General features: G+C 38.8%; 2 protein-coding genes across 2 annotated transcripts; one reads left to right on the forward strand and one right to left on the reverse strand.

Annotated features, from left to right (window-relative positions):
- Positions 1-2,833: 2,833 nt before the first annotated feature.
- LOC102958572 (olfactory receptor 52B2-like) lies at positions 2,834-3,784 on the forward strand. The gene is given in 1 exon segment (XM_015542089.1): positions 2,834-3,784. A coding segment is annotated over 1 exon segment (951 nt).
- A 4,565-nt stretch (positions 3,785-8,349) lies between these two features.
- Positions 8,350-9,300, reverse strand: LOC102958295 (olfactory receptor 52H1-like). The gene has a single exon (XM_015542088.1). It carries the CDS (start codon positions 9,295-9,297, stop codon positions 8,350-8,352), a length of 948 nt encoding a protein of 315 aa, XP_015397574.1. The 5' UTR covers positions 9,298-9,300.
- Positions 9,301-15,037: the final 5,737 nt, after the last annotated feature.

The following is a 15,037-nucleotide window of genomic DNA, read 5'->3' on the forward strand; positions in this document are numbered from 1 at the left end:
TTTTGTTCAGCAAGTCAATCTTTGTAAGTAAGGAAAATGGTCTGATTTTTAACATTGAATAATATTAGGAAGATATCTTTATATGAAGTAAAGAACAAGTGTATTATGTATTGCTCTATACACACCTCTTTTCTTCGGTAAATGTAATTCGCTATTCTTTTCCATGCCAATTTATGGTGCCAATGAATATTTCAAGTGATGGTAATCAAAACCAGACTTACCAGCTTATTTTAAACAGTGCAAGGGCAACTATAGATGGGTCATTGGCCTGAAGCTATCCCAACAGAATGTTAGATTACTGTGGATTAGAAGGGATTTTGGGAAAATCCTCTAAAGATGGAAGATATAGGGGTGCCTGGGTGACTCAGTCAGTTAAGCTTCCTACTTTGGCTCAGGTGATCTCACGGTAGGTGAGATCACACTCGCATCACACCCTGCACTGACAGCTCTGAGCCTGGAGCCTGCTTCGGACTCTGTCTCCCTCTCTCTCTGCCCCTACCTCTCTCTCTCTCTCTCTCTCTCTCTCTCTCAAAAATAAATAAACGTTTAAAAAATTTTAAAGGTGGAAGACGTAAATCAAATAACTTAAAAAAATTTTTTTTATGTTTATTTATTTTTGAAAGACAGTGCGAGTGGGGGAGGGGTAGACACACACACACACACACACACACACACACACACACACACAGAATCCAAAGCAGGCTCCAGGCCCCAAGCTGTTAGCACAGAGCCTGACGCGGGGCTCAAACCCATGGATCACAAGATCATGACCGGAGCCGAAGTCAGACACTTAACCGACTGAGCCACCCAGGCGCCCCCAAATCAAATAACTTTTAATGAAAGCTTGCACTTTTAGTGCTGTCTTTAATAACAACAAAACGACTTCATCAAATTATTGTCATATATTTTACAATAGTAAAACAATATACTTTTCCATATAATAGAAAATAGAAACTATCAAGACAAAACAAAAATAAAATAAAATCACCTATTAGTTTACTATGTGGATATAACAATAATTATTTCCATGTTTTATCCCTCAGAAATCCTATCTATGAAAATATGTATTTTTATGTACCATTGATATTGTTCAACAATGACATTAAGCATAAGCATTTTGTGAACTTTTTAAAATTTAATATCAAGTGGCAAATATTAAGTGTGATTCATTTTTTAAATAAAACTAATTCAGCTATCTTTGTGTATAAGCTGATCTTTCCTGATGCAGAATGAGAAGGTTTTTTTTGTTAACAAGAAAATTAATTTTTTTTTTTAATGAAAATTAACTTTCTTTTTAGTGAAGATTTTAGGCTATTCAAAATGAGGGCAGGATTGGACATTTTATTTTGACTTTCTTTAAGGAGTATAGTATATTCCATTATCTCTTACCATTTCAGTGATCAAACCCATTTAGTACGAGGTGGAGGGTTACTGAAAAATCTCTGGGAAGAGAGATTTGAGGAAAGTCAACTGCATTACAATCCCTGAAGGATAGAACTTTCTTGTTTACTAGTTTTATTCAAATTCAGTGCTTGCACCATATGAAATAAAACGTGAAGGAATTAAAAACCAACGAAGAAAGGAATGATCAAATCTATTTTTTTCTAAATTTTTTTTTAATGTTTCTTCACTTCTTGAGAGACAGAGACAGAGTGTGAGCAGGGCAGGGGAAGAGAGAGAGGGAGACACAGAATCCGAAGCAGGCTCCAGGCTCTGAGCTGTCAGCACAGAGCCTGATGCAGGGCTTGAACTCATGAACCTGAGCCGAGTTGGATGCTTAACCGACTGAGCCACCCAGGTGCCCCCCCCTTTCTTTTTATCAAATCTATTTTTAAAGGAGTTTAAATAAGAAGCGGTTGGTAGCAGCATCCAGTTACTTCTATGATTTCTGTTTTTAATTTCCTCAAGCTACTTATTTCTGATCACATTTCTTTAAAGTAATGAAGGTAGGATGTATTAACAAAGAAAACTGAGATAGAAACAATGTTTTGAATAATCTGGGTGAAAGCCTCATCCTGAGTTTCAGAAAAGTATTGTGCTGTAAAACAACTCCATCTATTCTCAAGTAGCAGCATCCCCACCTGTAATGATGGTGGTTCGTAATTTAATAAAATCGTTCACTATTGAAACTTCACACCAAAGGATATCTGTAATCAATGGTTAGTAATTTATTTAACAAACACAAAACCCCTTTACTGGCACCGTGCTTGTATAAACTATACCCTGATACACAGGATTTCTATTTTACAGGCTTTGAACTCCTTTTCCCTATTATGAACATGGAGCTATCTCTATACATATTGTAGATTATTAACAGATGTTTAGTTGATCAATAGATCAATAGGTGATTAGGTAAATATATGTGCCAGATAACAGGATTGTTGTTTAACTAGTTCAATCAGAAAAAAAAAAAACTCTTGTTTTTATTTGGTTTTTAATATTCTTTACAAAAATTTATAATTTTCTTCCATTTCTTAAAATGTTTAGTCAGAGACTACAAATTATTATTACAAGTTTTAAAATTTTGCATGACCATCATTTTTCATTTATGACCATTGTGTGAGAAAACAGTACCAGGCTCAGGATTTTCCTCGGAAGCATCTTTATGAAATTCTTTGATCCTACTTTGAATTTTTAGAACCTTTCTCCACAATGTAGAATACTACACACAATTAGGTCTGCGTCAGAGAAAACTTACTAATGGAAATTTTACATGGCAGATGTCTGAGTCCATTAACTAATAAATATATGCTAGTTGATTGTGAAGGGCTAGCTCTCAAACTTTCTTTCTCCTTATAGACAAGTGATGAAGGTCCCATACCATAATTCAGGCATGGTTGATCCCAATGACTCCACTGTCAATTATGATATGTTTGTCCTCAATGGCATCCCTGGCCTGAAGGAGCTGCACATGTGGATCTCCATCGCCTTCTGCCTGATGTACCTGGTGGCTGTGTCAGGAAATGTTATCCTGATCTGTGTGGTGGCAGTGGAGCAAAGTCTTCATGAACCTATGTACCTCTTTCTCTTTGTGTTGGCTTTTTGGGATCTGATTCTATCCACATCCACAGTACCCAAAGCCCTGAGCATCTTCTGATTTGATGATGTGGACATCTCTTTTGGTGGCTGTATAACCCAGCTCTTCTTTATGCATTTTGCCTTTGTGGTGGAATCAGGCATTCTCTTGGCCATGGCTTTTGATCACTATGTGGCCATCTGCTACCCACGGAGGTACACCATCATTCCTAGCCATGGTGTCATCGGCAAAATAGGGCGTGTTGTAGTGCTCAGGAGTTTTGCAACTGTTTGCCCCGTTATCTTTCTAATGAGGCACCTGCCCTTCTGCCAGACAAACATCATTGCCCACACGTTCTGTGAACACATGGGGCTGGCTAAGTTGGCTTATGCTGATATCACCGTCAACATTTGGTATGGAATCTCTGTGCCATTACTCAGTGTAATGCTAGATATGGTGACAATAGTCGTCTCCTATAGGCTCATTCTCCAGGCGGTCTTCAGGCTGCCATCCCATGATGTGCAGATGAAAACACTCAGCACCTGTGGTTCCCATGTCTGTGTCATCCTCATGTTCTACCTTCCTGGGATTTTCACTGTCATTGCTCAGCACTTTGGCCGAAAAATCCCTAAGCATGTCCACATCCTGTTGGCCGATCTCTATGTTCTTGTTCCCCCCGTGATGAACCCAATTATCTATGGAGTAAAGACCAAACAGATTCGTGAAAGGGTGGCCCTTGTGTTTTCTTCAAAAAGGAAGTGTTGCTAAGGATGATTGGCTCTCATTGTGATTTTTTAGAGGTGAGGAGGAAGGATCCTATTTCAAAAAGCGGACAGATAAGTTGTCATTTAGGATAGACTCTACCTGCTATGGAATTAGGTTTTTTTTTTTTCATTCAATAGAAATGACCCAAATTGTATGACTCCCTTATTTCAAAGGTAAACAGGTTCTTGAAAACCTGTGTATTCATAGGCATAAAACTACTATTTTAAATGTCTATAGGGTTCTTCACTATTTACTAGTAACATTTCTATTTCTATCAAACAAAAATAAGATTCATAGAATACATCTCTATGTGTCCTTCCCAACTGCTATATTAAATACAAATGAGAGTGAACAGGGGCGCCTGGGTCCCTCAGTTGGTTAAGCCTCTGACTTTGGCTCAGGTCATGATCTCACCGTGATTCCTAAGTTCAAGCCCTACATTGGTCTCTCTTCTGTCGATGCAGAGCCTGCTTTGGATCCTCTGTCTCCCTCTCTCTCTGCCCCTCCCTCACTCTCAATCTCCCACTGTCTCAAAATGAATAAACAGTAAAGAAAACAAACTAGAGTGCACACCTTAAATAAGGGAAATGTTGAGGTTCCCTCTTCTATCTCATTTTATTAACAAAAGAACACCTTCGCAATCTCATTACACAAATGGGAATATTTGATGATGCAATCCGCACAAAGGAAATCTTTACTGCTGTGAGTATGTGATTTAGGAAGGGAAAAAAAGGACAAGGCAATTAAGTGTTTGGAAACACGAACTGCCTTGGATGCTGGGTGTCCTGTGCAACCCTTCTAATCTGCACTGGAGTAACCCTCTTTTCAGACTCCTTAGCATCTATCTCACAGGGTTGTGGTATGAAGAGCCAAAGAGAAACTGAACACTAGAGCACTTTAGAAATTATAAAATGCTATACAAATGTGTTGTGTCACTGCCGTTAATGGCATTAAGTTCCCTGGTTTGAGCTTTCACTCTGCTTATGGCCAAAGGTTAAGAACAAAACAAAGCAAAAAACCCCCGTCCTTTGTCTGCAGCAAAGTCCTTCTATCTCCTGCCTCCCTTCTTTTCCCAGCAGGGTGAATCTAGCCACAGGGAGGTGTCCTCTCAAGGCTTGTCCCTATCAGAGGTGCGCCACCCACTTCTGATGGGGGACGACGACAGACACTATTCAGCTACTCAGGCTGCACTGTCCCTATTCCAGGCAGTGTGGGCTGGCTTCCTACTTCCTTCAGAAGCCCGTCTAGGAATTTTCAAGAAAATTCTACCTTGCTCCAGAACCACAGAACTTCCTTCTCAGCTGTCTGCTCAGATCCCTGGAGTATTGTGGGTATAGAGAAAGTATTTTTGTTTTTCCTGAGCTGGGTTTTCTGAAGAACTTTGCCAAAATCTTGGCATCCTGGGCTAAGAGCAAGTCTTAGGAAGTTAATTTACAATAGTGCGATAACTACAGATAGTGAGAAAACTCCAGAGAGATTTAGCTAATTGCAGAAGTACAAAGACGTGGCTGGGTTTAGAGCTGAAGATGAGTGTCTCATCTTTTCCCTGGAGAGATTTATTCCTCATCAGTCTCTCAGGAAACTTTCCCCCAAAAGAGGGGGGAGACAAAGAGAGGAAAAATAGTCTCTCCGGCTTCTACAAGCAGAAAAAATACATTTTTCTTTAATCTTAGATTTTGCACATATAGGACATTTGTATGTATAGGACATGTGACCTAGCCTTCATTGTAAAGCCCTACTGGTAAGAATCAAATATGGGGAACCACAGAGTTATTTGCTCTTTAAGTAAATAATGATCATCTGTCCCTGATCGAGAACACTTTGCCTGTGCATTCAGAACAAGGTTGATAACATGAGTATTTAAAAGGCAACACATGATTGGGGCACCTGGTGACTCAGTCAGTTAAGTGTCAGACTTTGGCTCAGGTCATGATCTCACAGTTCATGGGTTCAAGCCCTGTGTCAGGCTCTGTGATGACAGCTCAGAGCCGAGAGCCTGCTTCAGATTCTGTGTCTCCCTCTCTCTCTGCCCCTCCCCTGCTCATGCTCTGTCTCTCTCTCTCTCTCTCTCTCAAAAATAAATAAACATGAAAAAAAAAATCACACATGCTCAGTCCAAACTTCCAGTATAAATGGTCTTCTACTTCCACAATACTCAACCATGTAATCAACCATGTAAGTCTTGGCTGGCTGCTCTCCCTGTGCCTGTCCCTGTCCCTGTCTCTCCTCCCCATTCTATTCCTGTAGCCTGGGTGGCTCAGTTGGTTGAGCATCTGACTTTGGCTCAGGTCATGATCTTGCGGTTCCTGAGTTCAACCCCACATCAGGCTCTGTGCTGACATCTTGGAGCCTGGAGCCAGCTTCAGATTCTGTGTCTCCCTCACTCTCTGACCCTTCCCCTCTTGAGCTCTGTCTCTGTCTTTCTCTCTCTCTGTCTCTCAAAAATAAATAAACATTTAAAAAAATTAAGAAATCAGACAGATTTATTAGCTTTATACTCATTTATTATTTATATGATGCTGAGCATATTATTTAACTTTTTTATTAAGGTAAGATTCACATCACATAAAATTCTCCATCTCAACCATTTACAGTGTGTCATTTAGTGACTTTTAGTGCATTTACAATGTTTGCAAGCATCACCACCATCTAATTCCAGAACATTTTTATCACCCTGAACAGAAATCACGTTCTCACTAAGAAGTTGCTCTTTATTTCACCTTCCCTCAGTCACCTCGCCACTACTAACTGACTTTCTGTCTCTATGGATTTGGCTATTCTGGACTTTTGACATAAATGGAATCATATGATACAGAAGTAGTCTTCTGTGTCTGGCTACTTTCACTTTGCATAGTGTTTTCAAGGTTCATCTGTGTTATATTATGTATCACAACTTCATTCCCTTTTATGACTGACAAAGGCCCCATTGTTCAGATTGAATGTATTTGTTTTATCCATTCATCAGTTGATATGCATTTGATATGAGTTGTTTCCATTTTGGGGGCTAATGTAAATAATGCCACTATAACATTTATTTACAAGTTTTGGGTTGAACATCTGTTTTCAATTCTTTTTGGTTTATGCTGAAGAGTAGGAATGGTTCATTTGATAATTCTACATTTATCTTTTTGAGGAACTGCCAATCTCTATTCTACAGAGGCTACACCATTTTACATTCTCACTAGCAATGCATTAGGGTTCCAATTTCTCCGCATCCTCACCAACATGTTATTTCTCATTTTTAAGAAATTACAGTTATCCTGGTGGGTGTGAAATAGAACAATAAGAAGGAATTGAAAACTTATTTCCTTTCACTCCCTTTCCTACCCAAGTTCAAGCTCAGCTTCAGATTCCAGAGGAAATAGTATGTGTGGAAGTCCAGAAGGAAGAATAGAGTTTGAAAAAGCATAAGACACACAGGGTGATTATAGCATGAGGTGGATGTAAGGAGGAAAGGGGAGAGGAAAGGGGAGAGGAAAGGGGAGAGGTGGTCAGCGAACACCATGCAAAAACTGGTTAGCACCAACAATGCTGTAAAAGGCTTTGAAGATATATTAAGGCATCTGAGTTTTCTTCCAAGAAAAATGGGCAACCTGAATGATTTTTTTTTTGAGAGAGAGAGAGAGAAAGCGTGCGCATGCACACTAGAGCTTGGGTGGAGGGGGGCGTGAGGGGAGAAAGAGAGAGAGAAGGAGAGAGAGAGAGTCCCAAGCAGGCTCTGTGCTGACATGGGCCTTGATCTGTGAGATCATGACCTGAGCCAAAACCAAGAGTTGGTTGCTTAACCCAATGAGTTACCCAGGTGTCCCGTGAATAATTTTTAAGTAGAGGATTGACATAATCTAATTGGGGTTTAGTAAGATCATTCTAGTTTCTGAGTAAAAAATAGATGGGAAAGAGAATAATTTGTAGTTAGCAAATTCCAAATGGGGCTGTTGAAAAGATTCAGGACACACACAGAGAAAGAGGTAATCGTATTTTAATGTGAAACATGTGAGTGAATTTAAAGGATATTCAGAAGACATAATCAATAATAAGTGAATTTTGGTTCATGTTTATTGTGAAGTTTCAGTTGGATAACGAGGAGGAGCTACCAAATACAGAGTTGGCTATGTGGGATAGAGAATTGGGAGTAGAGCTTTAGATGTGGGAATTTTCAGAATGCAGATGGTTATTGAATTTATGAGCTTACTGAGTGGTAAACAACCTGTGAACAAAGTACTATTTTTTCTTTTCTTTCTTTTTCAAAATGTATTTAAAGAGGACATTGAAACAGGATAAAAGGACCAAAGGAAGTGTAAACCTATCTTGCATTTATACTTTTGATCATAGAAAATTAGGATACTTCCATCTGATGTCTGCCATTTTCTAGGGACTTGAAAAATCCTTACCTTTCTTACTGTAATTCTACCAATGATTTTCTCCAACAGAATTAAGGTCTTGAAATTCATGGGAATTGAATCCGTATTGGAGGGCTTCCTGCTACTGATTTACATAAGAAATTCTATTAAATCAATACGATTACTTGACTTTTCATAATTTTTTCTCTCCATGTTCTCAGCCCAGAGTCACTTCATCCCTTTAGGAAAGAGTAGGAGGATGACCTTGTCCCTAATCTGCTTGGTTTTTACACCATAAATGATGGGATTGAGTGCAGGAGGGATTGCCACATAGAGGTTGGCAAACATGATGTGAAAGGTGCGAGAGATATTGTGTCCAAAGCGATGAGTGAGGACAGAGAACATGGCTGGTGTGTAGAATATGAGAATGACACAGACATGGGAACCGCAGGTGCTGAGGGCTTTCTGGCGGGCATCTCTGGATGGAAGATGGAAAACAGCATGAAGGATGAGAGCATAGGAAATACCAATGAGGACCAGGTCTGAGATAATAGTCATCACAGGCACAGCAAAACCATACCAGATGTTGATGGAGATGTCAGCACAGGCGAGTCGGGCAACCCCTATATGTTCACAGTATGTGTGAGGGATGATATGTGACTTGCAGAAGGGCAAACGCTTCACCAGGAAAACAACAGGCAAAATGACACCAAAGCTCCGACCCACAATGCCCACCATGATCTTGACAATTGTCCTTGGTGTCAAAACACTTGTGTATCTCAAAGGGCAGCAAATGGCCATGTAACGGTCAAATGCCATGCCCAACAAAATGGCGGAGTCCAGAAAAAAGCTGAAGTGAAGAAAGAACAACTGGGTAAGGCAACCAGGAAAAGTGATTTTCTGAGCTTTCAACCAGAATATGCCAAGTGTTTTGGGGACACACGTGGTGCACAATACGAGGTCTGCAGAGGCCAACATGGAGAGAAAGAAGAACATGGGTTCGTGGAGGCTGTGGTCCACAGTGATGAGGTAAAGAAGGATGCCATTACCAGCAAGGGCCACCAGATAGATAGTGAAGAAAGGAATCCCAATCCAGATGTGGAATTGCTCCAGCCCTGGGATCCCCACCAAAATGAAAGAACCTGGATTGAAACTTGTCAGATTCAATGTGGCCATCGTGGTAACTGTAATTCCTTGAAGACAAAATGTAATTTTTTTTCCTAGAACTGAGTGGCCATAAATTCCCTTTAAGTCTTTTCCAGAACTAAAATCCTTTCATTCCCAACACATAACAAACACTAAGGCAAACACAACCTACTTCTTGTCACAATCTCTGTAGCATTTACCAAAGGCTGCCAAGAGACATCAACTACATCAATAATTCCCTATCGATAGACATTACCATAACGGTATTGTTACTATATTGGGACTATGTCCCACCAGATCCATGACCTGGGATCATTACTGGCCCCTTGTTGTGAACTAAAGTTCCAAGTTCAGTCTGAAATTTCTCAAAGCTGTAAGTATTGAATATCCTACCTGGCATAAGTCTCAGTAACATCTTACTGAGGTATCCATTCAAAGAAATAACAGGGGTCAGGTGCGAATTAGCAAATCTGCATTCCTTATTGCCAGTGCATCATTAGGACTCTGGCAAACCAGCCTACTACTGCCTATTTGCCCCACTTCTTCAATATCTGGAGGAAAATTTTCACCTAAATATTCTTCGGTCAATTCAACAATTCTCCACAACTCATTATTTTTTCACCTGCCAACTTCCTGACCAGCTACCTTATTCTTTCATCACATCATTCTCCCACCACTGGAGCATGGTGATCTGAGGGTTGACTGGGGCTCTTCTTTCTCTTTCAGTCCCTGTGTCTCATCTGCCAGCTCTTCTGATCCTCTTTAAAATCCCTGTTTGATCTGCCTACTCCACTTCTTCTCCACTTCCTCACCTAATCGCTTCAAATCATTAATCATTAATCGCTTATTGGAGCCATGCAATAAGACATCCATTCCATTCTTTCAGTATCTTGCAAGCCTTTTTCTTTATCTCATGCTGCCAGATTTCTCTCTTAAAATATGAAATTATTAAGACACTCACAACCTTATTTAAAAATTTGTAACTGCCATTACACCTACAGAATATATTTTATCTCCTGCTTGGGAGGCAATAGTTTCCTTTCATATTTTAGTTCTACCTATGTGAATGTGTCTCTCATTCTTCCCTACAAGGCATCCATATAGGCTTCCATAGATTTCTCCATCATTCCTACATCTCATTGCTTGGATTGCTGCCTTTTCTATCAGTGCAATATTGTCTTCTCTCAACATGTGTAAATTCTATTCCTTGCTCCTGATCCTTACAAGCACTAATGTCTCCAGGAAACCTTCTCCAGTAATCCTAAACCATGCAGTCCATTCCCCTGCTTAAAATCACAGCTCTTAATCATTTTACCAAAAAAAAAATCAGATGGCTGTATTGAATTTTACATGATTTTCCTGGATTCTCTTTCCTAGATATATGAGCATCTTCTGTTAATGATTGGGAATCCCTCTCGAAGACAAATTTTCTGTTCTCATGTTTCTCTTCCAGAGTAAAAGAAGGCAAGATTTCACATAGAATAACCATTCATACAATCTAAGGAATAAAACTGTTATTCCATTATTTATTTATTTTTTCACTGTGTCCTCTTTGGGCCAGAAAGTATTGAATATATATATCTGTGTACACACACACACACACACACACACACACACACAAATATCCTTGGCTTATTTTTGCTTCCACCATCTTCAAAGACAATAAAAGTGAATTGAGTGTTTTTTTTCAAATCTCATTCTAACCTCTGTAGTCACATCTCTGTCTCTCTCTACAAACTTTTCTGTCTCCCTCTTCTACTTATAAGACCACTGCAATTACATCAGACTCACTCAGATAATCCAGTATAATATCCCTATTTTAAAGTCAAGTGATTAGCAACCATAAATCTCCTTTGACATATAAATAACTTACGAGGAGGTTCTAGGGGTTAGGGTATGCATATCTTTGCAGGGCCATTCATTAATCTAGCTACCATAACCTTTTTCTGGATCTTCCCCATCTGTCTCCCCAAGACCCCTATCACAATTACCACATTCAGATAATACTCACAGACACCTTATTCTGATGTTAGAAAACCAATAAAGGGCTTGAAGAGGATAAGTTCAAGATGAGAACAGAAAGGTGCAGGAGGTAACACCATTGGGGAGGACATGTAAAAAGAAAGAAGCATACCTAGATGAGAGGTGAGGGATGGGAACAAAGAAATTTAATTCCACCCAGGAAAGACAGACACACCTGCACAGCATAACTTTTTATTTCTCATTGTTTTTCTCAGGGGATGGAAAGACTTCAAAGTGAGGGCTCTGAAATATAGGGAGACTCCAGGGACTCCAGTCAACAGTGAATACTATTAGGATTAGTGCGTAAATGTTTACATTAATATTTTCCTGATCTAGAAATGACATCATATATAAACATGCTTTGATTCAGAGTTTTAGATAGAGAGGAGAAACCAGGAAGTGCTAGAATTCCTGTGTAGACTAGTCATTCACAGATCATCAAAAAATAATTTTTGAAAGAAAAAACAAATTAAAGTAACTAGGCTCCTGGTTCTGACTGGGGAGAATGGTGTGATAATAACCCTTTAAATTCTGGATCCCAAATGTTTATGTGAATGTTTGGAGAAAAGACAGTAGACTGGTTAGGGATGTGGGTAAGTTCTGATCATATGCTTGTAGATATAAACATCACCTTTTAGCCCATTGGATAGGGCTTTCCGGTTTCTAGTTGTAACTGCATCGAGGTACTTCTTAGACTGAAGAAATTCTGACTTCTGAGCAAGAAGAGTTAAACTTTTGCATAAACCACTTCCTCAGGTCATTGCAGACTATTCAATGTTTACCATAGGGCTGGAGATGTATCATTAATGTTCAGAGGCTTATGGCAGAAACCTTAAAGTTCTTCTTGAAACAGCTTTCTCTCACTTCCCTTGTTTTCTTTCATTTTATTGATTCTATTAAATGCATCGCTAAAAAGAACTACTTCTAGTCTTAGTGTCTTACACCTTTCACATTTGAACTGTCTTGTGTAACAGTATAATAAACATATAGGGAAGAGCAAGCTTTGCATACTACAGAAAGAGCTGAAGTTACATTGTAATTTTGTGGTGCTAACTAAGCTCTCCATTTCACTGAATCAGATAAAAATAACAAGTTCAGAATACCTTCAGGGAAAATAGACCAGCTATTAAAGGTTGTAAAGCTGGGTGTATCAACTGTGGCACAGAAAAATGGGTAAAGTAACTTCCTGCTTCCCTAAAGATATACTCTTTTGTCTCTGCTATGTCCCCGAGTTCTTGCAGATCTCTCAGCAACTTACATGAAATTGACTTTCTCTCATCTCAACCAGTCAGAGTGGAAATTCTGTAGCAAAAAATCAAATTGAGCACACAGGGACACCAATCTGGTTCATTCCAACAATATAGAAAAAGAAATTTAACATTTTCAATTAAAAACACATGGTATACATAAAAACTCCATTTAAAAAATCAAAGTAAAATAGTAACACATTGAAACATTTTAAAACTATACTGCTGTATCCAAGAAGAGCCTAAGGGAGACATGACAACTCAATATAATGAGGTTTCCTGGACAGGACTCTGGGTCAGAAAAAGGACATCAATTAAATCTAGAGAAATCTACTATGGCTGTTTGTACTAAATTCTCCTTTGTCTCTGACCTAGGATTCCTGTGTCTTCCACCAGCCACCATGAAATGAATAACTTGTTAGTTTGCAAGTAGAAGAAAATTTCATACTCCTCACAGTTCTTGACACAGACAATTTGGGATATAAAATAAATATACTCTGAGTGGAAAAACAGGTAAACAAAATATCCCTAAGAAACAGTGACTCACAGACATAAAAACTATCTTTACTATTGTCTGTCCTCTTTATTAAGCCATCAATATTATAATTCTTTGGAACAAACAAATGTAATTATAAAATGACTTGTTGAAAATGGAGCAGATATATACCATTCTAGAATGCTATATCATGATAAGTAGTGTTGAGTTACAGCTCTTACTTTTTTTTTTAATTTTTAAAAATGTTTATTTATTTATTTTGAGAGAGAGAGAGAAAGAGCAGGGGAGGGGCAGAGAGAGAGGGAGAGAGAGAATCCCAAGCAGGCTCCACACAGTTGGCACAAGCCTGATGCGGGACTCAAACTCATGAACACTGAGATCATGACCTGAGCCAAAACCAAGAGTCTGATGCTCAACTGACTGGGCCACCCAGGTGCCCCTTGAGTTACAACTCTTTCTAATAAACATGAGTTACTTCCTGAACTTACAAAACATGTAGTAAATGCTCAAAAAATGTTTATTATTATTGGCTCTTGTATATAATAAAGAATATATATGTATGTATATACAGGATACATATACATATATGTACATACACATACGTGTACACATATGTACATACATGTGTGTACATATACATATATGTATATACAGGCTTTTGCCACTTTTATTCAACAGTGTACTGGAGGTCTTAGCCAAGGAAATTAGGCAAAAATAAAAAATAAAAGGCATCTAGATTGGAAGAGAATAAGTAAAACTATCTCAATTTATAGAGGACCTGACCTTGATATAGAAATTCCTAAGGAATCCACTAAAAATAATTATTAGAACTAGCAAATGGGTTTATCAAGGTTGCAGGTCAATATACAATATTTAAGATCAATATACAAAATTGTTTATATTTCTATTCATTTGTAATGAACAATCTAATAACAAATTAGAAAAATGATTCAATTTATAAGAACATCATAAAGAATAAAATACTTAGGAAGAAGTTTAAGAAGTATAAATTTTATACTCTGAGAGATAGAAAATATTGTTGAAAAAAATTAAAGGAGATCTAAATAAATGGGAAAATTTCCCATGTTCAGGGATGGAAAACTCAACATTGTGAAGATGACAATACTTCCTAAACTGATCTGCAGATTCAACTCAATCCCTACCAGAATCACAGCAGAATTCTTCACAGAAATTAGCAAACTAGGGGCACCTGGGTGGTTCATCAATTGGACGTCGGACTTCAGCTCAGGTCATGATCTCACGGATTGTGCATTTAAGCCCCGCATCGGGCTCCTTGCTGGCGGTGCATAGCCTGCTTGGGATTCTCTCTCCCTATCTTTCTGCCCCTCCCCAGCTTGCACTTTTTCTCTCTCTCAAAATAAATAAATAAACAAACAAACAAAAAAAGAAAATTAACAAACTGATTCTAAAATCCATATGGAGTCACAAGGGATGCAGAAGAGTCAAATCAACTCTAAAAGAGTAAAATAGGACTTGTACTTCCTGACTTTAATTTTTTTTTAATGTTTCATTTATTTTTGAGACAGAGAGAGACAGAGCATGAGCAGGGGAGGAGCAGAGAGAGAAGGAGACACAGAATGCGAAGCAGGCTCCAGGCTCTGAGCTGTCAGCACAGAGCCCCACGCTGGGCTCGAACTCTCAAACTGTGAGATCATGACCTGAGCCGGAGTCTGATGCTTAACAGACTGAGCCACCCAGGCGCCCCTCATACTTCCTGGCTTTAAAACTTGTTATAAAGCCATAGTGATCAAGAACATGTGGTGCTAGCACAAGAATAGGCAATTCAATCAATGGAAACTTCTAAAGTTCTTTCACATTCATTGTCTCAGTTGGCACTTTAAAAAGTCATAAACACACATGGACACACACATGTGTGCACACCACATCCATTTCAGTCCCAGCTGCAATCTGACACTTTGTGAAGCCTCCCCTAACTTTACCAGGCAGAATTATTCTTCTGGCCTCTGGATTCCATAGCACTTTG

This window comes from Panthera tigris, chromosome D1 (genome assembly GCF_018350195.1).
Source record: "Panthera tigris isolate Pti1 chromosome D1, P.tigris_Pti1_mat1.1, whole genome shotgun sequence".
Lineage (NCBI taxonomy): Eukaryota > Metazoa > Chordata > Mammalia > Carnivora > Felidae > Panthera > Panthera tigris.

Coding starts and splice junctions, on each gene's coding strand:
- LOC102958295 (XM_015542088.1), bottom strand. CDS start 9,297: ATGGCCACATTGAATCTGACAAGTTTCAATCCAGGTTCTTTCATTTTG.